Genomic DNA, 27050 nt, shown 5'->3' on the forward strand with positions numbered 1-27050 from the left:
TCCCTACCCAAGGCAGAGGGGCTTGAAATTAGACAATCTTTATGGTTCCTTCCAACCCAAACTATTCTGTGACTATGATTTTACAGTCCAGCCTTTCTCAGCAAAAGCATAGTTGATATAACTGCACTTTGGATGCATCAATATGCTCTCACATTGGTTAAAATACAAAATAAAAAATTCCAGAAAATCTCTTTCCCAAACTTAGACTGTTACAGTTCAAGTTGAGCCCTAGGTTTATTTATGAGTTTACCATCTATTAACTTTAAATAGTTTTCTCCTTTTGGTCATGACACAAAAGCCCACACTGATGCACAAATGTATCTACAACAGCAGAAGCATATTCCTATCACAAGTGGTGAAGTTATCATACACGTGCATTTCCAAAAGAGTTGTTCCTTCACGTTTTTTTTTAAAAGAGTCTTTGATGGTTCAGTGATATATTGCAAATACGGTACTTTCCAAGCAATGAGTAGGAGTCAGATTTCCACTGAATTTTCTTTAGCTTTGATGAGCTTAGACATCATCAAATATTTTGCTTCGAGACATTGACAAGTATCTTCCACCAGGCTGGTACCTGCAGAATCAATTTTGGAAGTGAAAAAGTGTCATAGGAAATAGAAAAATAAAGACCCATTAAATCATCTAACTCTCATTGCAGGCTTACTCCTTAACTCCGGTGAATGATGAATTTGATGTTCTACTGAATTAGTTTTCAGGAGAATTTGACAGACAGTCATTAAATTAAACCTGATGTGACCAAAAGAAACAGTTATATGAATACTGGGAGTCTTAAAGAACTATGTTTCCTAAAACAAAGGAAAGAAGTCGGATTTTGGTTGAACAGGACCTTTTTTAAAAATCCCAACCACACCAACAACTAAACAAATGAACAAAAACCCGAAACACAATAAACCCAAACAAACAATGGCACCCATAAAGTAACTCCAGGTGTTTAACCCCTTCTCATGGGGTATTCTTAGAAGAAATACAGTATCAAAGATAATGCCTGCATCAAACAAATGCCTGCATGTTTATTGGTAAAAGAGAAACTTCACAAATTGTTGATCACATGTATTTAAGAAACACTTTAAAAGCACAAATAAAGTCCAACACAGGCACATTGAAGCTCCTCACTAGTATTTAGTAAAATCTGAATGAACACAAAGCCAGAACCTGGTATCCTAACTGCCCTTATGGTCCAGAAGTGTTCTATTTACTGCAGGAGCTCTAGTTCTGAAAACCAGTGTAACATAAGCTACTTCTAATTTAACTGAAATTTCATATGCAATTACTCAGCTTATTATGTCCATGAAATGAAATGAAGGTTACTAGGCGAAGCTCAACTAAGCTTTGAAGCTCCTCATTTTCTTTTTAAAGAAGAAGTTTAGAATGTACCACTTTGCAAAGCATGTATAGATTCCTGGAGACTTCTGACACTGTGCTTGAAAAATATTTGCTCCAGAATAATTACATACGCATACCCCTGTTTTTAGCAGACCATCCCTTTGATACTGCATGGAAGCCAACTGCTGACAGAAATTCTAGGGTAGCTCCTCTTTAAACTCTTGTGTTTAAAAACCTGCAAGTGTTCAAACGTGGTGACACAAAAAAAATAAAAGCACTCATACAATGCATTGCTTGTTCATTAAATATAAGCAGAGCTTAGCAGTTACATAAGGTACTCTGTGACTGAGGAAATTTGGTGTTGCAGTCACAACCACAGAATCACAAAATTCTCTACTACAGACAGAGCCACACAGTGCAGTCTGGTACTCTCTGTTCAGGAAGTTCAGATTTTAATTTACTTTAGTAGTTCCAAGATCTGATACCCAGCTGTATTCCTGCAGCAGATCCTGTAACATTCAGTTTTATTTCCTGCAGCCTTTTCATAATGGATTTTATCCTGGGAAATTCAAGTGAGCTTTCTCCAGCTGAGCTTTGTAGGAAATCAGGGAAAACCTTGCACTGTACCTCTGTCTGTTGAGGAATACACCTAGAGCTGGTAGCTTGGTGTGCAGCTGCAGGTTGTGCCCTGGATGTCAGGAAATGGGAGGCCCAGGCAAGGTGCCATGAAAAACTAACAAAGGGCACAGGGACCTTTGGCCCAGCCAGTGGACTGGACACTTGGAGACCGTGCAGGAGCCAAGGGCTCAACTGGAAGAGCCTGGATTACAGCGCACATGGGCTGTGAGGGTGTAAAAGCTCCGGGATGCTTTTGTTTGGAGTTCCTCCCTAGAGGCACCAATTCAAGCTCTTGTGCTGTCACTGCACCATGATTAAAGGAAGCAGGTATCTGGGACTCTGCTATGGGAAACCTGAGGTCGAGATGGAAGGGAAAATTTTCTGACTGTGAGAGAGAGTGAGTAGGGAGGGAAAGGGGGACTTGGTCTGCCTGGTCCTTGGGTGACTGGAGCTGCCTGTGGTGAAAGGGCTTCAGTCCCAGCAGTGAAAGTCTGGGGTGGCACAAGTGTGACCCCCAGATTGCACCATGAATGGTCACACATGGTCAAGCCATGAATGTTTCCTTAACATGCACATCACTTGCTAGTTTTATATGCAGTGGTTTTCAAATTATTCCATATATAATGTTATATTCAGCTCAAATCTTACTCTGACATTCCTAAAAAACCTGGAACACCTTCAGGTTTTAAGAGGCTTTAAAATTATTTCCTTATTATAGGGGAAAAGGAAGAAAGGAAAAAAAAAAGATGAAATTATAAACTTCATTACAAAACTCTTATTATGAAACATTTGTTATAGCTGTCATAGGTCAGAAAACAGAAGAAAGTAGAAACTTTTAACTGGAAATTACAGAGAATATTCCTCACCTTCCTGAGTCCGATTCAAGGGGGTCATCATTAACAGAGTCTGCATTAAAATCCAAAGGTTCTGCATCCTGGAGGAGTTCTATTCTATCTCTTTCAGTCCTACCATTTGAACGGGTATACTTTGACAGTGCTGAATAAATAAAAGGAGTGAAAGACACTTATTTGCTTTGTGAACAGCCTGGAGGCTATGGAGACATTAAATTAAAAAAACTATTAAGAATAACAAAGCAATCTCATCCAAAGCAAAAGTGCAATGATTTGGAGTAGATGTAATATTAAACCAAACTTGCAGTATTTTGATTTTGTATCTCCACAGAAATGCAACTGCAACTTTCGCCCCTCCAATAGGTTGACATCTACCTTGCAAAGAATCATGGAAAATAAGCAACTACTGGCAAGCATTATTTTTAAATCATCCATTCATCCTCCCAGCTTCATGCTTTAACTAAGCTGTTCAGACCAGTTTTTTGTTTGCTTTTGTTTATTTTTTAAAAAAATCAATCTCATGAGTTGTTTTGCAGTTCACTCTGTGACCTTCACTAGGTCAGTACCTATGTCTTGTTTTAGAGCTGGAATGCTACATAATCACATGATGAATATTAGAATGCAATTTCAGTTAGTCTACCACTAAAAATCTGGGTTTGCAACTTTGTACAGAGAAGCAGGAAATCTACCAGTGTTTTCTTAAAAGCATATTCAAAGCTTCCCTCCTCCTCCCCTTTTTCCTCCTTTTTCTTCAGTTTCATTTGACTTCTTGTTAGCTTACTAGAGCACAAAAAATACAGAAAAAAACATTCACATTCTGACAAACTTTTTGGAAGTCTAAAGCATCCACAAAAAAAGTATTTTGCTAATACACATTATTAAATGAAGGTATATACACGTATGTGATGTTACATTTATTGATCATCTGATTGCTTCATTATTCTAGTCTGAGATAGCTCACTTGCAAGCAGAAGAGGTGAATTTTAAGATTTACAACACCCATCTTCAAGATGTATCATGAAGTTTCTTTGTTGACAACTGCTACTCTAATGGCAATCATTATATATCCCATAAGACTAAGGAATTGGTCTGAAGAATAGTAAGAATCTCCAATCCCAACTAGCTGGAGATGGAAAGAAATACAGTACTCTTTTGAGTGCCTTGAATGGCAAGGCAACACTGAGCCACATTAGTGAACATTATCAGCACAGCATCTAAGACAAAAAGAAGAATATTTGAAACTACTTTCACAGCCAGTGTTGTGAAGAAAATGTACTGAAACAAAACAAAATGAACTTCCCCTCCAACCCACAAAGCTTACGTCTACTGGTGTTGGTCTCTGAGAAGCTGGATTCTTTCTGGTCTGTGTGGACAGCTCTGCTTCTAGTGGAATCATCTCTATTTCCATACCGCTCCTTCCATTCCTAGAAAAAAAGACCACCAAGAAAAATATAAGTTGGGAGGAAAAAGCAACACAGTAACTAACAGTTCAGTATCTAAATAGAGGAAGAATTTTTGTTTTATTTTAAACTCAAAATGTGTTTCTTCACTAAACCAGTTATCATAATTGTTCTTAAGAAGAAGACTTTAGTAAAAGAAACTGCATCTCAAATCTGCTCTCAAAGTTCAGCCAGGTGCTCTAAGTTACGGTGGGAATTGCTGCTTTTATTGATCACTACTTCCATCTAGTGGCAAAATGGAAAAATAACGAGATGAACATAGCACAGAAAAATTCGTAGCTTAGTGTCAGGTCATTTCACTGTATATTAAATGTACCACACATTTGCTATTTTGCTTCCCAACAAGTTCAAGTTTTAAAACTACAAGATGGACAGAAAAGATCTGTCCTATGGTGACGTTATAATGCTTGTATCTCCAGTCATCTGTTCTGTTTGTGCTGTACAATATATTCTGCGCCTTCAAGGCTGGTTCTGAGAGTGAAGGTGGGAAGTGAAGAAGAAGCAGGGAGTTTGTTATCAGGGACTGCACTCACTCCTCCACATTGGATGGAGCAGAACAGAACCCTCTTTTGCTTTTTAGTTAGTTTAGCTAGCTGAGGCAGAGAAGTTTTCCCTGGACTGGTTTTCTTCCTTTTTCTTGGAACTGTTCGAACCTGCTTTGGACTGGGGCCTGGGGAGCACCAAGAGCTCGCACTTTGTGGCCCACTGGGCCTACTCTGGGCAGCACCTTTCCCAGTGCCAGAGGGATTGGTAACAGAGCAACCACCCACAGGAGAGATTTTCTGAATTTGTTGTCTCTTCAGAGCAGCGAATGAGTTTTGTCTTCTGGTTTTGTTCGTTTTGTGTGCTGGGGAGTGCTTTGCCTGTTAAATAAACAGGTTTTTTCCACTTTGATCCGAGGAAATTTTTCCTGATCTGGTTGGGGGAAGGGGCCACGTGGGTTTGCTAGCAGAGGGGGCTCCTTTTGGAGGTTTTCTCCCAAATTTGCCCTAAATCAGAACAGGATCAAAAGAAAGGTCTATGCAGGTCTACTGGCTGTCATTGAGGATTAAACTATACCTGATGTGGGAAAACCAAGAGGTTTTACTCCCAGTACTGTCTTGCATGCATCCTTTCTTTCATCTACCTTTTATTGTGACTTTCTATACTAGATTTCATTACAAACTAGTGAAAAACTAAAGCTTCACAAATCTTTCAGTACAATATGCGCAGAAAACATGTCTTGAATCAAACATTCTGTTTGTTATTCAGTGGAAACTATTAATTCTGTCTTAAATGTAATTCCCTTCTCTGGCAAAAAATAAAATAGAACCTGTGCCTATGACTTTCCAATGATCAAACAAAACAATAAATCTGGGAGGAGTCCACATTTCAGTATGACAACTCTGCAACTGCAGTTACTTCTAGAAGAGTAGTATCAGTATAAGAGACTGGTGATATGCCATTTTAGATTATTCTGTATCCTAGTAATCAGGATACTTTTTAATGCTTGTTGTACGTATTGGCATATACCACAGCACACTGAATAACAATAGTGTCCAAGTAGTGTCATTAAAACTGTCCTCTAACCTTCTAGAAATAACCCCCAGTCAAGACTATTCAGCAAGATTAAACTGATTCCATGAATTATTTGGGACTTTTTTTGTGAAATACATAATTCTGAATTAAATATCCATGATAAATCTTATCAGATATTGCCGCATATTGTTATAGTTAGCCAAACAAATCTCATACCCTCCTTCTGTTTTCACCTTCTTCCTGCCTCTGTCGTTTTCTTTTCTCTAAAAATAAAAAAAAAAACTTTGTCTGAGCTCCATCTATGGAAAATCATAAGCATTTTTTCAAAATAAACAATGAAAATCTGAAGTTAACTAATAAAGATTCTTATTGAAATACATGACTTTTACAATTAAACAAAAATAAAAAAAAAGCTGCTTGTCTATCATGGAATTTCCCATCAAAGTTGTTTTGTCATGATGGTATCTTGGAACACAGCATAACATGTGGATACCAGCTAGCAAAGGAAAAAAAACCAAACAAACCAAACAAGACAAAGAAACAAACAAACAAACAACCCAAAAAAACCCCCTTAGAAATAACTGGGAAAGTATGATATTAAGAAAAAGAAATGAAGAAAAAACTTCAGTATTATTGAATCAAGATCTTAATGAAGTTCTGTGAGGCCCAACCTATGACCCAACTACTTTGTGTCCTATCTGTTATAACAGCTGTCCTAGCTGTTATACTATTATTACAGTATCAATGTCATCATTACCTTTTATTTAAGGGAATGAAACTTTGGTCTTCTATCAATTAAAAACCATACTACTACTCTAAGTAAACCCAGGTTTTGTTTTTCATCAACTGTGGGAATAAAGGTATTCCATATTATAAGAATGTATGCAGAAATTTTAATTTCTAAACATTTACTCAAAAATGACATTGGCTTTTTGCAACTTTTAAGAAATACTTTCAGTAAAAATTAATGTAAAATAAAAAGCTTTCCATAGCAGCAGATAATTCCAGTTCTACACAAAAATATGCTTTCTCTAATTAAACACAGCTAGTTGACATAGCAAAAAGACTGAAAAAATGACTGAATTTGTGCAGCTCAATTAACACACAAAAAAAAAGTTTTGTTTGTTGATGATAAAGACAATGTAAATGTTAACCATCCTTTATGACAGATTACACAAGCACCTCCTAAGGTATTATTTGTTCAGTAACACACTGTAAAGTATTTAGAAATATCTAAAATTCAGATAGTGGATGAGTAAAACTGGCACCTCATTTAAGATGTCAGTGAAGTTCATCAGTGAACTTTACATAGTGACCACAGTACTCTAAAAGTTTATTGCAGTTTGTGCTGTGGCCTTCCTCAGTACAGCTTTCAAAATACTGACAGACAGTATGCTTTTTTTTCTGCAACATTTCAGACAAATGTAAACCAAAAACATACTATATGATGAGGAAAAGACTGAGGTACTTAATGCATTCTTTGCCTCAGTCTTTAAGACTGAGACCAGTTGTTGTCTGAGTACCAGGCTCTCTGAGCTGGAAGGCAGGGATGGGGAACAGAATAAAATCCCCAGAATCCAAGGGGATATGATCAGTGACCTGCTACACTGCACGGACATACAAAGATCTGTGGGGCCAGATGGGATCAACCCAAAAGGACAGAGAGAGCTGGTCAAAAAGCTTACCAAAACACCTTCCTTTAAATTTTCAATTGGGTCACAACAACCCCACACAGTCCTAAAGACCTGGGGCAGAGCAGTTGGAAAGCAGCCTGTTGAAAAAAGACTTGGGAGTGCTGGCTGACAGTGGCTGAATATGAGCCAGGATGTGCCCAGGTGGCCAAGAAAGCCAATGGCACCTGGCCTGGATTAGCAAGAGTGTGGCCAGCAGGGCCAGGGCAGTGATTGTACCTCTGTGGTGCTGAGTACTGGAGAGACCACATTTCAAATCCTGTGTCCAGTTCTGAGCCTCTCAGTTCAGGAAAGATATTGAGGTGCTGGAGTGAGTCCAGAGAAAGGCAACGGAGCTGGGGAAGGGTCTGGAGGGTCTGATGAGGAACAGCTGAAGGAGGTGGAGGGGTTTAGCCTGGAAAAGAGCAGGCTCAGGGGAGACCTTATCACTTAACAATTAATAAGAGGTGTAGTGAGGTAGGAGTTGGTCACCCAAGTAACAAACAACAAGACAAGAGGGAATGGTCTAAAGTTGTGCTACAGAAGTTTGGATATTAGCAAAAAATTCTTCACTGAAAGGGTTGTCAGACATTGGAATAGGCTGCTCAGGGAAGTCTGGAGTCACCATCCCTGGAGATATTTAAAAGATGTGCAGGTGCGGCATTTGTGGACATGGTTCAGTGGCGAACTTGTGAGTGCTGGTTTGACCCTATCTTAGAGGTCTTTTCCAGCCTTGATGGTAGTATGATTTTACAGGGAGACTATGACAGAAGACCTAGTTTACCTCTTCTGATTAGCTCTTTTCCTTCATCAATCAAATCAGAGGTCATTTCACTATCACCCATGAACTGCTGGAATCCCAAAAGATTCAAACAACGAGTTCCTAAACTGGTAAAAGAAAAAGCAATTTCCTTTGTTAATTTACAATTGGTAGTTTAGATACATTACAGAACAAAATGTAAAACAAACTATTCAGAACTGTATGAACAATCCAAATAAAAAGGAAAAAACAAAGAAGAAAGATGGACTATTATACCAGCTAAGAAAACAGAAAATTCCGAACTCAGAACAGTAACTGGTGACCCAGAACAGCAGGGTGACCTAGGTAATTCAGAAGAGTAACACATTCCTAAATACAATTGGAAGTGATAAAATAACCCTATTCAAACAGAAATTAAAGTACATATAGTCTGAGAGTAGCGCAAATGACACTTACTTTAAATGAGTCTAACATTAGACGTTTGCTTTAAATGTTCTCAGATATAACAGAATTCCTGCCTATAATACATCATCAACTCTTCTTTGCCAGAAGACAATTACTATAAAAATTCTCCTTATTCGAATTTCTCTGTTTTTGAAACAGTAACAACATAGGAAATCCACTTTTACCTCAAGGTTTCACTCAGGAGAATGTGTACTGCGTAATTTTAAGCTGCAGGGATGCTGGCTGCCCTTTTGGACAGCCATTGGCAGCAGTCAGATAGCAAGCTTGCTTCACCTTTTTTAAGCCAGTTCTGGAGCTACATAGCATGAAACCACTTTCATCTTTTCACATCACTTTCATCTGGTGTTCACACCAGAAAACACAACTGCTGTTTTTGTACTGTTTTCCTTTCTCCAAACTGGAGTATTCATAAATTTTTTCCTTATATTACCTCAACTTTAAGACTGCTGGATTAAGCATAGGAAAAACAGCTTTCCTCAACAGATTTTAATTCAACCTTAGTTTTTGTATGCATCTTTATTAGCAGAGGTGATTAAAGCAATGCTCTCTTCTTTAATTTCTATTCTTCATTTTCCACTTTGGCATTCAAGGCCCAGGATGATCATCATGGACAAGAGGTCAAATTTCTCTTTTCTTGTCATTTGCTTTCCTGTTTGTTGTTTGTTTGTTTTGTTTGTTTTTTTAGCTCCACCACTTCTGCCACTTAACTTTAAGGTAAGCATGGAAAATTCACAACTTACTATCTATAGATAGTATAGATAGTATGTTACTTACTATCTACAGATACACATACAATATTAATGGATATCCAAGGCATTTCACTCCATTGTACTTGACTAAAACCACAGAGATTGCTTCTGACTAAATGGTAATCCAAAATTGAAGATATTAACATAAATCTGTATTTCAGCAAGATCAGACTAAAAGTATCTCATCCCTTACAGTGTTCAAATGCAGACATTTTGAAATTCTAATGCAAGAATGTAGCAATGTTTTCTGCAATTATCCTTCCAGCCTCCAACAAACTATGGCTTAAGGAAACAAGATCAAATTACTTAAACCAGTATGTATTACCAGAAGTCTGGTAACACATCAGAAACTTGATATGAGTCTGTTATTGCTGCTAGTGGTCCTTAATTTATTAGAAAACTTTGCTGAAAACAGCTGTCTCACAATAATTTTAATCTCAAAAGCACAAGCTAAATGTCCCCAGGCTCCAAAGTTGGAACAGATCACTGCTTAAAATCTAGCAATGAAGTTTAAAATAACTCAGTTATGAGTTAATACAATCTGTATTTTTAAAATGTACACATTTCACCTATATAAATAGCAATCTATGGATTTAGGTTTTGCATTTTTATTAGAATGACACAACTCAACTGCTGGAAAAAAAGAGTACTGAATCTCTTCCTGACTTAGATGAAACTAGTTTTATTAATGTAAAGAGGCAGGGAGGATATATGTTGCAAATCGATTACCTGAAGTACGTAGCAATACAGAGAATGACAACAAGCATTGGGTAGTATATATAGAATCCATCTGCAATGAAGGACAGCACTCTCATGGATCCCATTATCTAGGAACAAAAAATTCCCAAGAACAAGCTCTAATTAGCTATATTTATATTCTACACAAACCCATGAAGATCGTGCCTTCTCACATAAATACACAATCCTTTACAGTAACTGAAACAAAGGCAATATTATCACAGGTCTGCTTGGGAATAAGCAGATGTAAAGGTCACCTCCAGTACTCTGAGGTTTCTAAAATGCTAGCTTTTGTAGTCCCACCCACACTAGAACAAGGGCAAATCTGGTGGATTTTTTCATCTGCTGTGAAAACAGTCTCCAGACAACACAAAGAATCTAGTTACTAACAACAAAGACATGAGATATAATTTGCCACAGAAACCAGGTCTTCAATAAAACCAAACTCGCTAGTTTTCAGTAGAAAGTTAGGCCTGCTCCCGATCTATAGGGATGCTCTACATGCTAAAGCCACTGAAAGCTAACAGGAATTGATATTAGGAAATGAAGAACACTCTGAACTCTAAAGTACAATACTTTACTTTCTTAAGATAAAGAGGAAAAAAAAAAAAAAAAAAGAAAAAAAGCTATTTATGACTTCTAGAAATCATTACCAAACTCCTTGCCTACAACCAAGACCAAGTATTTTTTTATCCTGTTGGAAATAATGAAAAGATTTCAATATCTGAATCTTACTACAAGATATTTTAAAAATACTCTGTCTATTCTCCAAACCATATTGAAAGCTCAAACCCCTACTTTCTTACTTACAGATGTATAAGCAGTTGGCTGAGTATTTTTGTGAGAGATTGTTGCATCCATATGGGTCAAGCCCAGAAAGTTTAAGCACAATGGTGGAGTAAGACGGCAAAATAACCTGCACAAATGCAAGAGGCAGCAACATTTAAAAGAGTTTCTTACATAACCTACGAAGTCATAACTGGATCTATCACAGAACAACAATGCAGAGCTCAATAGGAATTATACCCATAAATTACAAATTAAAGAATGTAAATGGAAGTTTCATGGACATTTTCAATTCAGTATTTGATAGAACACCTGTAAAACATATACCAAATACTCACATGCCACTGAAAAGGAGACTGTATGCATCTGTCTGATGATGCGAAGCTAAGTAATAATAGTTAAATACACGGATCCTGAAGACAGTAGAGTAAACACAGATACTTAAGAAGAAGATGGTAAGAAAACAGGCCATCTAAGGGAAAAAAAAAGTGTTGTTAAGTTGCTAAAATGTAGAATTCTATTAAAGGTTTTAAAGTGTTTAGCAGATATCCTGTCACATACAGAGACCATCTCCAACCTTTATTTTTCATTTTGAGATGTGAGAACACCACCAGCTCTGAGAAGAGTTTTGGGAGTTTTTCAGAGCAATTTAAACTGGAAATTATAATTACAACATTCTACCCATAAACTAACACAGCTGACCCTAGAAACACTCTACTACTTTTGTAAATAAAACTGCTGTAATTGCCTCAATAATTACCACGACTGATCTGCATTCATTCGCACAAAAAAAGGCATAAACCCAAGTGTTTTCAAATCAGCCTTTGCTAAGTATACTGGAATTTTTCAGCTCAGTATTTTACTGATAAATTTGTGCACACATATGCTAGCCACACCTTTGACTGGACTCCTGGTCATTTGCAAATTCCTGTTTAGGAAACTGAGGTCACACGCATGGCTGTATAGACAGAAAGTCTAATTCATGCCTATGTTCCAACCTACTGTTTCAGAAATTACTCTACACATGATATTCAGGCCATGCCCTCACCTGGTATTTGAGAGTTTTAACAAGTGGCAAAAGGCAGACTTCCTCCACACAAACAAAGTTTAGTACCATATATTTAGAGCCTTCTGAAAGTTGACAGATTATTTAGAGATTTATTTTAAAATCTATTCTATCTACTGCTGTTATCATGACCATTGATCTGAAAATACTTTTTTCCAAGTGATTATCTCCACTTACCTCTATGTATATATAATTATATGTCTTTTCTGCCAGCTGTATGAAAACCGCAAATAGCGACAGAACTGGTTTTGTGCTGAAGAATGTGCACTCTGACCACACAACAATTACAGAGAATGTGGCCAGCACAACTGCAAGCACTCTGTAAAACCATGGTCGGAGAAGGCACTCCCAGTACCACTCTGGAAAAAACAAACACACAGACATATCTGAAGCAGGTTAATGAAAATTACACAACGAGAAACAGAACTCCCTCACAAAAGGCTTCAAAGTTTGCTGTTGCTTTATTGCAACACATAACTGCTAGCAAATTTGTAAATAAAATTGAGGCTTATGGCCAAGAGCATAAATTAGTATCTGATAGCTCTTCCATTACATAAATACATTAATATTCTGGACTTGCTTCCCTCTGCTGCAGCTGAACTTTTTACATAAAACAATTGGTTCTTGCTACAGAATGTTTATCAGTTATGCTTTAACATACCTAAAACCTGCATTACAGCACTTACCAACTGTTGGCGTGTAAAAATACTGAATAATTTTATTTTCTGGTTCCTGGGAATGAAAGGTATGAACAAACTGTCGAGTTGCACTGGTTTCATTTTTTGCCACATCTTCCAGGTAAAATGCTTGCTCTAAAAGAATTTGCCACTGGACCTGTGTACGACGATGTCTCTGCACTGAATAGATTACCTACAATAAATTGCAAGAAATTAGGGTTTAAAGGTACTTGTTTCAAAAAATGGCGTAAAATCCTTGCAAAATCCCTTGAAAATGTGTGCAGTGCAGAACTGCAAAGACTGTATCTTCAAAAAAGCAGGTAGGTAATTCTCTAAAATACGTAAATCATGGAAGTACTACATACACGATTACTGAGTTTTGCAGCTCTTTCACCACAAACAATCTGTAGCAGTTAAATCCTACCTTTCCCAACCTACCACTTTATTTTTGCATCTCAGTAAATATCAAGCTTTCACTATAATTTGTTTTTCAGAATGCACTGTCAGTCAACCATTACAAGGCTTATTCACAGACAGCTGTAACGCTACCAAGATACAACACAAGAAGAACACTTTTTACACATCCAGAACTTTGATCACTTGCCATATTAAATGTCTGTGCTTTCTCTCACCAAGAAAAGTTTCTGTTAAGTAGAAACCCACTGTACTCAACAGTCCAGATGAAGTGCATTCAAAACCTTTGACTAGCATTTACTCTCACTACAGTAGCACAAGTGAGGCATTCTCCCATCTATTAATATACCTGCTTGTGAAGTTTGGCCAAACTTTTTTCACTGGGATAACTGTTCTGTCTTTCATCAAAATCTTCATAATCATCCATGTTCCTACCCATTCTTTCCTGGTACTCAGTAGGGCACTGGAAGGAAAAGGGAATATTAACAAGAGACAAAAGAGTAGCAATTCCATATGTCATAAGAAAATATTTCACAAAGAATTTCAACTCAGTCTCAACAGAAACTCAGAAGATGTCAACTAGACATTTTATATTAAGAGCAAAAGAAAGTAATGTACAAGTATTCTGTATGTGCAGGAAGCACCTCCTCCCAACTGAGTAATTATGATTGAAGATGAGCAATTGGTTACCTTTTTCAGTATTGTATCAACACATTTCCTCAAGGGGTGGTTATATTTTATACTCTCACTTACTTTACGGACTTCCTGTTGCGAGAAAAAATAACAGAGTAGTTTAACTATGCTATATTAAAAATGACAATTAAAAAAATTTTTCATTAACTATTACTTTTTACTCATCAATTAGAGCAGCAGCCCTCCCAACAGACAGCCATCGAAGCTTAAGAAAATACAGCTTCCTAAAAGCCATAGTTTTGCTAAATATCTCGTAAAAGGTAAGTGAAGTATTTGTAAAGAACACTTATGTATTTTTTTTTAAAAGAACAGCAGTGTACAAATATGCAACTAAATAAATGTGTGGAGGATTGGTTTCTATGCATGAAGGCTGAAATGGAAAAGACTTTCTTGTTTGAATTACAGATAAAAAGGGCATAAAGAGTAAGTCCCACTGACTGAGTCAGGGCACTGACCACCACTTTAGGAAGCCAGTTCCAGTGTAAGACTAACCATCACCCTTATGGTAAGGAACTGCTTCCTAATGTCCAGGCCAGACCTCTCCTGACACAGCTCTGAACCACCCCCATGCATCCTGTCACTGGTTACCAGGGAAAAGAGATCAGCATCTCCCTCTCCAGGCATCTGAACAATGCTCTTAGTAATTTGCTTCAACTTTTGGTCACCTCTGAAGTGGTCAGATAGCTGCATCAAATGACTGTTGTTGGTCCCCACCAGTGGAAATATTCTATCTGTTTTAAGTGCTATCCTGCTAAAAAAGGGTTGTCATTGCTCATTTTCTAGTAAGTTTTGTAGTTATGTCCCACTTAGATGTTTTTAACTGTTTTAGCAGTTTCTTCAAAATGCTGTTATGGATGAATGAAGATTCTATTACTGTTATGTGATTAAGAGTCTATTTGTGTTATGTGTCAGTACAAATAACACATAACACAAATCTCCACCCCATCCTACAACAGTTCACAAATATTATTCCAAGTCATGGTATCCCAGGAACAGCTATTCAAAGGGCTAGATTTCCATTCTGTTCTTGAACTACATTAGAGCCTATTGCTCACTGATATTTAACCATAGTCTCAAAACAAACTCTGAAAGAAACACTTATCTATATGTTCTCTTCTCATGCATGTAATTGTGGCCCGACAATTTGGAAACTCTTCTCAAGATTCCAGAAATACACTGTGAGCACAGCATAGAAGTAGTACACAATTTTAACACCAGTGAAACATCTATACACTGCCTGTTCAAGCTCACTCTGGAATTTTATTTGTTAGTGACCAGTACTACTCCAAAAGTGTCAATAGAAGAATAAACTCATCAAATAATGGTTATCAAGTTGCTATGACTTTTGAGCTGGTCACAGCAAGGACTATTTCTGTTTTGACTTTTGCATAGCATTGAGTGTTATCAAGTGGCACACACTATGATAATTTTCTTCGTTTACAGAAATTTCACAGTAAGCTCACGCTACAGGAGTCCAACACCAATGAATTCAGACACAACTAGCATCAGCCTTCACTTTTTGCACAGGGAAAGCTAGTTACTTACCTCCATAATATCCTCTAAATTCTCCTCTGCATCTGCTTTTTCAGTCATCAGTTTGGCAGCTTTGAAGTAAGTCTTCATGAGTAGATATCCTCTCTTGGCCCCATTCCAGTGAGAACGAGGGATTTCCACCAAACCATAACCCAAAAGCAACACAAGAAGGAACAGACCCCATGTGTTTGCAGCAGCTATTCCAATAGTCTGAAGCTGGTTCCTAAGGAAACAAAACAGTATAAAAAACCCAAACAAACAACATCCTCCTATCTTGGCTGCAAGAAACCAGCCTTGAGGTATCAATATGTACCAAGTTTACAGGAACAGACTCTGGTATCACCTAGATTTTTGCCTGGAGCCAGTCTGTTGCTTGGCCATGTTTAAAGGTGCCACAATTTTCCTGTATCTCCTGTTCTGCCCACTATGGAGGGCAGATAAGAATTGGTTTGTTTGTCCTCAAAGAAACTGTTCTCCTAAAGGATTATGTTCCCTTAGGAAACAACATGAACTTATCAAACCTACTGACAATGAGATCAAAATAGCATAATGGCAGTCACTGTAAGAAACAAACTCAGAACCCAGGATTTGAATTCACAATATTGTGTTCAGAAATTTGTATTCAGATTTCTATTCTACCTGGTATGGAAGCCTATAAGCAATTTATAGATGTCAATTATTTTAACTTTCCTTGTCACCTTTAAAGTCTACAGTATTTAGATGCACTACACAAGAAATACTGATTTTTTGAAATATGTTGTTCTGAAAACACTGGAAGTTTCTGCACTAACTTTGCAAATGTGTTTGTATGGAGAAAAAAGCACCATTGTAAATACAAGAGGATTCCTCTGCTGTACATACCAAAATCAGAAAAACAAACCCCAAATTTTTATAAATATTCAAGAAAGCCCCTTTCATATAAAAAGTTAACATAATTTTCTAACTAACTAGCAAAATTTTATAATTAAAACTAGCTTTTTCAGAAAGACCCATTTCATCCACCAAAGGAATTATCCATGACGATTCTATAAGAACTCATGGAAGTGTTTACAACATTATTCTTACCATTGTAAATTGAAGTTTGGGTTTACAGCCACATATATTAGAAATGCTCCAAAAATCAGCAAGTAAGTGCCGTAATAGATGGCATTCTCAATCAAAGCAGTTTTAATCTTTCCAGTGATGGAGAACCCTCCTGATCTAGCATATGACTGCATGAAAGGTAGCAGAATCCTAGGAGAAAAGGAAACAAAACAAAACCGAATCAGCCAAACAAAGACAAAAACAAACAAAAAGAAAAAAAAAAAAAAAAAAAAAAAAAAAAAAAAAACCAAAAAACCCCCCAAAAAAACAAAAAACCCACCAACCCCAGCTAAAAATATCTCCCAAACACCCAAACCACCAACCTCCCCAAAAAAGAACTTTAGCAGTGTCAGGTTACTGAGGCAGGGGTGTTAAAGTTTAAGACTCCCAAACTTCTAAGAAATTAGCTACTTAGATGTTTTTATTCTAGATGTACCTGTCTGATGGCAAACCTTACACAAGCTGCAGATAAAAACAATACAGTTAGCTTTGCTATGAAAAATCTGTGATAAATAAGAATGAACTACCAACCCTGATATCCTTGAAACTACAGAAATAATTATTTGATAACAGGTTGATCAGAAACTGCACAAAGCACAGACAACCCAAAACCCCATAGACAAATCTTTTTTTTCTGTAGCTATATCTAAAGCTTTATACAATATATCTGATAAAACCAACTAATTTACAATATTACTTAAAAATCACCCAAATTATTAATGGAATTATTTTGGTATCTGGTTGCCTAAAACCCATTTTTTTCAGTCAATCTATCCATAAACACCTACATGTGTAAATTGCATAGTTTCAACCACAAAAGTGAACCAAGGATAAATGGCTGCCACGTGACAGTTGCTTCCACAAAAGCAAGAAAAAAAGAGAATATGACTAAATTAGTATAGTAATTATTACCAAAATTTTACTACTAGCAAATAATACACAATTAAAAGCTCTTTGCCATACTGATTTACATTTTTAAAGAATGCTATGACTGTTAAGATGGTCCATTTAAAAACTGTATCATACTCTTTTGCATTACTTACCAGGTTAAAAACTGAGATGTCCAATATACAACACGCCAGAAAATTGGCATAATTCCATCAGGAATATAACTCCAGGGTTTGAAACATTTTTGCTTGCTGTTACAATGTAAAGAAGACTATTGTTAGTTGTAGAGCCCTGAGTATAAAAGGCAACTTCTATAAATTCCTATCTAGAAAGTTCTTTAAAAATAACATAGAAGTAGTACAATACTATTCAAGTACATAGTCAACAATCAACCATCTCCCAAATAAATAAAGTGAATAATCACTAGAAATATTTATATTTTTCCTAACCACAAATAATGTATTTGGACAGGGCATCTTTATTAGAGAAAAAAACCCAGAAGCTCCAAGACTGAAGAGGACTATTCAATAAAGCATTTTAAGGTTACAGGTCTTGGTTTTCAGCAGTAATTATTTCATGCACAGAAAGAACACTTGTTTAAACAGAGAAGCATTAAATTTTAGTTAGTGCACGTTCTTTAGGCACATCATCATCTAGAGCACTCAGTCATACAAAGAACATATTAGTTTTTTCTTCTGCCAACCAGCTGGACTAAGTCAGTCTTACATAAATTTTGATTCAATAAGCCAATACTCTTCTGACAGGTAGTGTTCACTACAGATGACAGAAAAGTCCTATGAACCCTTTTCAGAAAAAAAAAAAAAAAAGAGAAAAATAAGAACAAAGGAAAAGGTGTCCATCTAAACTAAAGCAGTTTGGTTTTTCTCCACACACCTGTCTGGGTAATGAAGCAAGGGTGAGTCAAGGGGCAATAAAGTCAAGTTAGATGAGATTACCTAATGAGAAATAATTGGTATTTTCCAGGGTCAAACTAGTTAAGCCTGAGTCGTAAGTTTTTATGTGCACGGCCTAAATATTTTCAAAACTATCACCTTAAGATAGAATGACAGGTAGTATGACCAAAAGTTTCAGCACCTCTCCTATGAGAGCTGCTGAAACCTCTACAACAGGCTGAGAGAGCAGGGGTTGTTCAGCCTGGAGAAGAGAAGGTGCCAGGAGACCTTACAGCATCTTCCAGTACCTAAAGGGTGTTTATAAAAAGGCAGGAAATTGACTTTTTATATGAGCAAAGTGACAGGACAAGGGGCAATGGTTTTCAACTGACAGAGGGCAAGTTTAAATTAAAGACTTGGAAGAAATTCTTTACTGTGATGGTGGTGCGGCACTGGCACAGGTTGCCCAGAGAAGCTGTGGATGCCCCATCCCTGACAGTGATCTAGGACAGGTTGGATGGAGCAACCCGGCCTAGTGGAAGATGTCTCTGCTCCTGGAAAAGGCTTGGAACTGGATAATATTTAAGGTCCCTTCCAACCCAAACCATTCTGTGATTCTAAGAAAAAAAAGACTGTCTGAAGCTATAGAGAAATTGAAAAGTTACTGAATAGTATTCAGATTGTGCATATAATTACACAGATTTAATTAACATCAACTGTGTGGTCTTAAGTCTAGGGTGCAATATTGTGTGACTGTCATTTCACCATTCTTCCAGGCCCCTCTTTGGGGCAGCAAGACTGGCAAGACTTTGCACAGACATATCAGCTGATATCTCAGAGGCTCAGATCATCTTACAGATAACTACACTGCCCACATCAGTAACACAGGGAAACAGCCAATGTAGGCTAACGGATAAGCAGCCACGGAAAGAGCTCACGTTAGTCTACTTCTCCATGGTTAGGGATTACTTTCTTCCTGCCAGGACACACCTAGCAGGCTAGCATTACTTTGGTGGAATACAGCACATTTCAGATAACTGCAAGTATCATACATATGTAATTATAATAAGCAATTAGATATGCCCCTGACATATAAGACAAGCAGCTGATTTCATTCATATGGCATAAATTAAAGGTATAAAATTAGATTTTCAGATTCAAAGTCTTTAAGATTGTAAAGGATAGGCACTCATCAAAGCCTCTCCTCATAACCAGGATTGCTCAAAAAGCTTAGTCCTATTGCTTTAACAAAAAAAAAAAGGGGGAAATCTAGTGACATTCAAAAAGAATAGTTGAACTACTACAGAATTACTATGTAGTTACTCCCAGCAGATAAAGATCAACCTTTCATCACCTCTTCCCTTACTGTCCTGAGTATTTACAAACTTCGAAATTTTCATCACAGAGATAATACGTATTCATCAGTGTTAAAAACACAATATGCTATCAATTAAAAAAGGAAAATCATAAAATACAGTCTAAAGAAAAAAACATGTAGTTCATACCTCGGAGCAAGAGTAATGTAAGAGCCATTGCTTTCTGCAGGACTGGAGTTAACCGCAAGTTTGCATCGATTATAAATAGTCTAAAAGACAATTCAATTTGTATAAGTGACCAAAGAGGTAAAATACTTATTTCAAAGTAGTAAATCCTATTTTAAAGACATTTCCTGTACTCCAGGATTACATTTGGAATTAATTATACCAATAAACATTCAAATCAACATGCAATCAGCAGTCAAGTAAGTAAAATGCTGAAAGTGTCCTTATGCTGCCTAAACAGATAAAAAAATTGTTACAAATAAATGATGAAATTTTAAAATGTTTGAAATAGATTTGTTATCTCATGAGACCAAGAAAAAGTAAAATTAATTATGAACACAAGGCATTGTCACGTTTAATTTATTAAGATACTACATGGAAGATTTCTTTGGTATTTCTAAGAGATAGTCTCCTGCAATCACTAGTTTAGAGAAATACCATAAACATTTAATGCAATTAAGCAAGAAGTTCTGCTTTCTTACCGTGCTGACATCCAGAGGCAGTATGAATACAATCAGGAAGCAGAGATACCAAGCCAATAATGTTGCTATGATCACCAGCCTATGCTGTTTCTTGAAGTCTCCATACCGATGAAGTAGGAATAAGGCCAGGAAAAAGACAAACACAATCTCGAGGCCCAGTGCTGCACCACTCATTGTTAAATGTTAGCCCCAACCACACCACACACGCTTGGGAAAGCAGATCAGAACTGCAAGACAAAAAGACATTTAATTACATTAAAATCTCTGGACAGAAGAGTTGTTCAATGGACACTTTAAAACATATTAACAAACTTTTCATACTTCACGTGACCAGGATTCTTATCAGACAAAACCAAAGATTTTCAGCAAGGTGCCCTGAAGTTCTCTGAAGAAATCAAAACATGTCATTCCAATGCTGTCGTTTCCAGCAACACATTAGGACTGAACTCCTGTTCATCATCTTGATATACAATAGATTCAGGAGGCAAATCTCTGTCCTTTAGATCCAGGACAAATTTCAAGATGAAAATCTATTCTGCTCTTTTTTTCTCCTTTTAGAAGCAATCAACTAATTTTTACAAAGGGTTAAAATGTTTAAATCAAATGTTTCTGGATAGCTAATGAACAACATTTTAATGGAGTGTACCTCAAACACATATTTAAAATCTATACATAAGAGTTAATAGAGCATAAAAACACAGCAAAGCATGTGTTAGTCTACTTGTAATGCACCTCTTTAAGGTTTGAAATTTCAAGAATTCCAATTCACCTTCCTACTCCTGCGGTGCTATTCAGAGAAACAAGGGTCTCAATTCATTTGGTTTAGTTTGCCATGATGTATTTTTGCTTTGCTTGTCCTTCTGTGTTTAATTACTCTGTTAAAGTCAGGACTACTGTAAGAAAGTTCATACAGCCTCATACAGACAAGCTATGACGCAAAGGGACAGTGAGCTGCACAAATCCACTACAGAAAATTTCACTGACTTGCTACATTTTTATTTAAATTGCTTCAGACCTTTTTAATAAGGTCTAATTTTATCAAAGGCATTTTATGCATTATTAAAAAAAAAAGAAAAAAAAAAAGTTTATTACTGTGGCCAGTCTGACTTGCCTCTCCATCAACATTAACATTTAGCTGATTTGATTTAAGTGAAATAGTTTTTGCTATGGCTTTGCTGTTAAGACTTCCAGTATTTTCACTTTCCTGGAGATTTAAAAGAAACGCTATTTCTGAAATTCCCCTCTACTTGCTTTTAAATCTGTTTAGAATTTGGTAAAGTGAACCATTTATTTTACTAATTTCTAGGTAAACTGCTTAAGCAAATTTATTAAGCTTCAGGGCACTATGCAGGGAAAACTCTCTTATTTACACTAAAAAACATCTAAAGTTTCTGATGCCATTACTACCTTGAGGACACAAAGGAACAATTATTCTGTGACTCTTTTTTCTCCCCAGCAAATTACCTTCCTGTTTCTAGTCAAAGATTCACACACTTTTTCTTTTCTGCCTTTCATCAAACATGTTTATCAAACTATCAACACTTCCATTAGGACAAATCACCCCCTTACTATCTGTCTGTACTCTAGCTAAATAATTTGTACATTAAAAACTCAGGATATTTCACCTATTTCTCAATCACTTATTCAAAGCAAGTCCTTGACTGTTCTACTGTACCATTAGTGTTTCCTCAGAAAAGCCTTTTCAATTTACAGTATAGCAGCCAATTCCACAGAAGCAAAAATAACAAAACATTTACGAATCAGTTTCATTAAGGCATGCAGCTTTTTGTGCCCATTACAGCCACACCTTTTGCTACGTAAACAAAGAAATTATACGGTGTACACTTCATTAGTCACAAAGTTTTATTACAGTCACACCTAAAAAGCTTCTACCAAAACAGAAGGTAAAAAGTTTTTGTGCAAGATGCTGCACTGAGCTACTATCATGAGGGCACTTCCAGAAGTATTATAAAAATGTACTGAATATGCTAAAATAAAGAGGAAATTGATTCCTACTGCAACTTAACTCACTTTCAAAGACAGAAGTGACTTTGCAGTTATCAGTAAACTACATCATTATGTTCTTCTCTGGTTCCTATTTTAATCTCAAAACACAAAAAGAAAGGCCTGTTTTTTCAAAAGACTGAGACTATGTTATAACAGAGTTGTTTTGAATTAATGTATATACACTTTCAAAATAACAGTTAGATATAAACCCTTTAAAACCAGCTCTCCACATAGAAAGATTAAATGGAAGAAAATTCACAAAGTGAGAAATGCAATGCTTGAGAGGAGCTCTTCTGGTGAACTAAATCCAACCCAACAGTGCAGATACATCTAGGACCTGTGCTACTAGAATCAGGCCTTAAAATACATTACTGCAGGCTATAAAGCCATGCCTTTCTGTGGAAAGCAGCATTTGCCACTGAACCTGGGTGTAAGCTCAAATAAAGGTAATCTTCTTACCTATCATCCTGTTTCATCACTTTATTTAGACAGCCATCTCACTACTGGCATACAGCTACCTAGTATCAGCTGACTGAAATTCCAGAATCGCTAAAAAAATGTTGTCGTGAAATAAGCACTTCAGGAGAGTTCTCTTGTACTGTACAACCTTCAATGGCTCAGAAGATGCTCCTATTAAAGCAATGACAAAGTAACAAGAGCCCTTACCGTGAATGGAGAAGTATTTATCAGCATACTCAGTTTCTGAACAACCAGGCAACTACAGATTAATACAAATAAGATTAAAAGCTGAAACACTGGCACGAGAAGTGCAACTTAACCAATATAACATAAGGACATGCTCTTGTGTTAGCTTAGGATTTTCCTGCTTCTTTTCAGACACAGACAAAATCAGCTAAGTTTTTAATTTTACCCAGCTACTAACACTGCATGCATCATAAAGGGCTCAGTTCAGACTTAATTCCCTTTATATGAGAGACTCCCTACTATCAACAGTATTAAATTACCCTGCCAACCTAAGAGTAACTGCACTCACAACATCTACATTACAAATGAACTAACTACTCTGCCTGGTACAGAAATCTTAAGTTACTAAATGAAACAGCAGAGAATGAAAAACACCATACTTTCTTAGAGCTTTAATACAGCACCAAATTTAAAAAAGACACCCCAGTACTATATTCTTAAAGAAGGGCTAGAAAGAGTACAGCATATCTATGAAGGATTCTGCCAGTCTCCCAGCAAGTGCCTGAGGAGGCCTGAACAGACGTTAAGCACTGCCTAACTAGAAAGTATAAATAGGAATAGGATGTTTCCTTCATAAATTCAGCTTTCTTAAGGCCTCCAAATTCTTTCCCTCCAAGAAACACAACACTACTTGTCTATCCTGTATTTCTGTGATTGATTGCTCCTGCTTAACACCGGAACAACACTCTGCTCAGCTGTACTCATTCCCCCCTTGCAAGTTTCCAAATCTTTAAGGTATTTTGATTTACACTACTACTTTCAGAAAGACCTGAAATCGCTTATAGTTTTGTGCCTCCTATTTCATTAGGGAAACTCTGAAAACCATTAAAAGTATTTGACAAGGGAATGGCCTCCTTAGCCACAACAGTGGTTCTTCACGGCTTTCTTTCCCAAGAAAAAACATCCTAAGGAACAATCAAAGTCCTACTAAGCAATACCTAAGATTATAAATTGATCCTCTTGTATACAGTAGGTCTATCAATCATTACTTAAATAGATTAGATTACTTCAACTATTTGTCCTTGACAAACTGATGCTTTTACTCACCTATTATATTCTATGCACTGACAAATAGCTTTAGCACCAGAAATTTTTTTCATGAATTCAAGAAGAGAAGGAATCTGCCAATCTGTAGCTCTGCCTGTCCTTCAAACATTACTAATACAGACAGCGACTATGCTTCTGGTTTTCCTGTCTGGTACCTCAGACATTTCTAGAATAAAGACTAAAGACTTTTTTTTAATTGGTCTTCAAGCATTCTCAGGTAGAGATCAAACAAATTTGAAAAAGCTGCTTTTCTAGACATTTTGGATATTAGCTGAAACACCTGAAAAACCAAAGAGCCTTACTTTGTTTTTTTAAAGATCACAACTACATCTGTCTGAAGAAAACCTGTCACCAAAAAAGCTGCCAAACTATAAAAGGGATTATCAGAGACAGTCAGCAACACAACTGAGAGCCTTAACATACCAAAAAAAAAATATCTGGGCAACAGCATCTGCCACCTCAAGCTGAATTCCCAGCTGACCTGCAAGTACAAAAGCTGCCATCTCCAGCAATGTATCAATGGCCAGCTCAATGATGACCTTCTGCCTTTCTGTCAGAGACTTCTTATTATATATTCTTATTATCAGCACACTTCATTTGGTAAAAAAAACAAACCTCAGTTTGGTTTCTGAAGCCTGCCCTGCTCAGCAGAATTATGTTGCTAAGAATCACACAGAAAGACTTTGCTCTACAGACATATAGTAGTAGACTACAGCCTTTAGTAGTGACAGAACTGCCCCACACCAAGAATCCTTGATACTTCCGTCTTAAAACAACAAAATGGGCTAACTTACATTTCAGAACTCATAAACAGAGAAGAACAAGAGCCAAAGAAAGAACACATGTAGTCCCTTCAGCTATTTTAGTATTCAAGTCTAAATGGTGTGTAGGGGGATTTCTTTTAGGTTGGTTTCAGGTTTAGGGGAGGGGTGGCATCGTGGGTTTTGTTTGGTGTTTTTCTTCGGCTGGTTTGGGTTTTTCTGTTTACTTTATTACTACACATTGGCCCTTACAGCTTGGGGAAAATAGTAAATATTTATAAACAGACAACAAAGAGCTGCTTTATCTCTGTACACTGAGAAAGCTATCTAAAGAAAGAAAATAGCCACAAACTGCCCAAGAAAACCAACCAGAGAAATTATCTGATTGCATTATTTGAGAGAAACAACCTCTGAGATTAGTGAAGAAAGAAGAACAAAGCCATGCAAATTGCTAAGACACACTAGTCAATCTACGTACTGACTGATACATGATTAGTACCAGTCAGTTCAACTATTTTGTAATGAAGAAAAATTTTAAATTGACTAAGCATTTAATTAATATAGATCAATTTATAACTAATAGCTAATAGTTCAATGTTTAGGGAAACAAGTTTTCTATCTTCTAATTGAAAAAAATAAATAAAATGCTGTGCTGATGCCACCCTAAATAGCAGTACTCACTGATTTTGCAGGAGAACTAGGTTCCACAGTAGGACTAAATGCAAGACAAATGCATGACCAAGGAACAAAAAGATTTTTGCGTTCAAATGCAAGCAGGAACCATCAGTACAAAACCACAGCAAGCTCATTTGCTTTACATGGTGCTACCTTGTCCTCTACTAAAGGATTACAGAATCTTTAAGGTTGCAAAAAATCTCCAAGATCATCAAGTCCAATTTTTAATATATCAAGTACCACTGGAGGTTTCAAACAGTTTAGAGAATTATGCTGAAAATAACACATAGAAGAAAACAACTCACATATCAGAGGAACTGAAATAGAACCAAATACAAGCACTGTACAGTTGCATGCAGAATCTAAAAAAAGAACAGAAATCACTATCTGGGCTACCAGACTAATGCACTCACACAAAGCAGGTGTCAGTAAGGCGGTCACATGACTACTCCCCCAACACTGCAGTCAGGCAAACAGACTATTTGTGATTTCCAGACTGTAAAAAACACCGAGATTTTCCACAAAACCATGTTTTGATTTCCTATACATTAATAAAGAAGAGTGACATGATTCACAAAAAAAAAAGGGGTTGCAGAAAAGGTGAAATAAAGTCAGCTTTTTTTTTTTAACCAAAACTCCACCTCTTTTTCATCTGATTATCCGCTTAAATAATCTTTGAACAACTGTTCCGTGACTTAAGTTAAAATCGGAAACGTTTAAAAGATACTTTAAAAAAGAATTATATGGATGTTAATTTGAGTCACATCATTCTCTGTATGCGACTGAAAGCTGTGCACTCTTTGCTACGAGCTCCATTACCACCCTCAATTTTACAGGCACGTCTCTCCATCGTCATGCAGTAAACAAAGGACAGCATTTGCAAGCAAGTGGCTGACTAAGAGCGGGGCTGTAGGTGTGCTCAGACCTAGTTCTCCATCCCCACCAATTTCAAAACAAGCAGGTTGGTGGGGTGGGAAATGCAGGAAGAGTTGCATTGCTGAAAGTCCCAGGGGCTGTGGAGCACGGTGTGAAAGACGGCGAGGCTTGAACAAGCACGGCGAGGGTCAGGACCAGTCACACACGGGCAGTTTCAGGTGTTCCCAGAGAAAACCTTCCACGGTGGAATGTGCCAGCGCTCCCCGGCGCCAGGCCTGCGCGGCACAGCACGGAGCTCCAGGGACACGGAGCCAGCGCCGCCCCGCGCTACGTGCTCGGGCCCCCTGACGGGAGGGCAATGCTCGGGATAAGAGCCTGGCAACGAACGCGCCACCGCCCTCGCCCAGCACTGCCCTGCGACCATCCTTCCCTCCGCGTCCTTGTCACAGGGGACGCGCCCGGGAGCTGCCGCTTCCCACCTGGCTCCCGTCTCCGCTCAACAGAACGGCCCGGCCGTGACTCGGCACTGCGGCCCCGCTCCGCCCGGCCCCGCGTCCCACCCGCCGCCGTCTCACCACGGCCGAGCCGCCGCTCAGCGTCGCATCCCCCGCGGGGCTCCGCCGCCCGCCATCCCGGCCGGCACTGGGCTCAGAGCGTGGCGCAAGGAGCGGCAGCCGCTCCCGGCTTCTTCCGCGTCGGAGCCGCCGCCATTCGCCGCCCGCCGCCGCCGGCCCGGCACGGCCCCGCCTC

The 27050-nt window shown here is 37.6% G+C and overlaps 1 protein-coding gene across 4 annotated transcripts; it reads right to left on the reverse strand.

Moving 5' to 3' along the window:
* On the reverse strand, window positions 1–27042 carry LMBRD2 (LMBR1 domain containing 2). 4 transcript variants are annotated; one of them, XM_038123528.1, is made up of 19 exons: window positions 26876–27042; window positions 25730–25786; window positions 20230–20456; window positions 19712–19791; window positions 17469–17564; window positions 16408–16575; window positions 15355–15565; window positions 13807–13881; window positions 13466–13579; window positions 12712–12895; window positions 12203–12384; window positions 11298–11431; window positions 10984–11089; window positions 10165–10262; window positions 8246–8349; window positions 6008–6054; window positions 4135–4237; window positions 2829–2958; window positions 1–574 (listed from the first exon to the last, which is right to left on the reverse strand). In XM_038123528.1, the coding sequence occupies exons 3-19, from the start codon at window positions 20401–20403 to the stop codon at window positions 514–516; spliced, it is 2067 nt and encodes a 688-aa protein (XP_037979456.1). In that variant the 5' UTR covers window positions 20404–20456; window positions 25730–25786; window positions 26876–27042; the 3' UTR covers window positions 1–513. The 4 variants fall into 4 exon arrangements, with proteins under 4 accessions (XP_037979456.1, XP_037979455.1, XP_037979457.1 ...); XM_038123527.1 differs by lacking the exon at window positions 25730–25786; XM_038123529.1 differs by lacking the exon at window positions 25730–25786 and having other exon boundaries at window positions 26780–27042.
* Between the last annotated feature and the right edge of the window lie 8 nt (window positions 27043–27050).

This window comes from Motacilla alba, chromosome Z (assembly GCF_015832195.1).
Source record: "Motacilla alba alba isolate MOTALB_02 chromosome Z, Motacilla_alba_V1.0_pri, whole genome shotgun sequence".
NCBI lineage: Eukaryota > Metazoa > Chordata > Aves > Passeriformes > Motacillidae > Motacilla > Motacilla alba.

What these genes read in the sequence shown, in the direction of transcription:
- LMBRD2 (XM_038123527.1), bottom strand. Translation starts at nt 20,403, where the DNA reads ATGAGTGGTGCAGCACTGGGCCTCGAGATTGTGTTTGTCTTTTTCCTG. An exon ending in ATTTAGAGGATATTATGGAG is followed by an intron (nt 13,882 to 15,354) that starts GTAAGTAACTAG and finishes TTCTCGCAACAG; the next exon opens with GAAGTCCGTAAAGTAAGTGA. An exon ending in AGTCTCCTTTTCAGTGGCAT is followed by an intron (nt 11,090 to 11,297) that starts GTGAGTATTTGG and finishes GCATTTGTGCAG; the next exon opens with GTTATTTTGCCGTCTTACTC.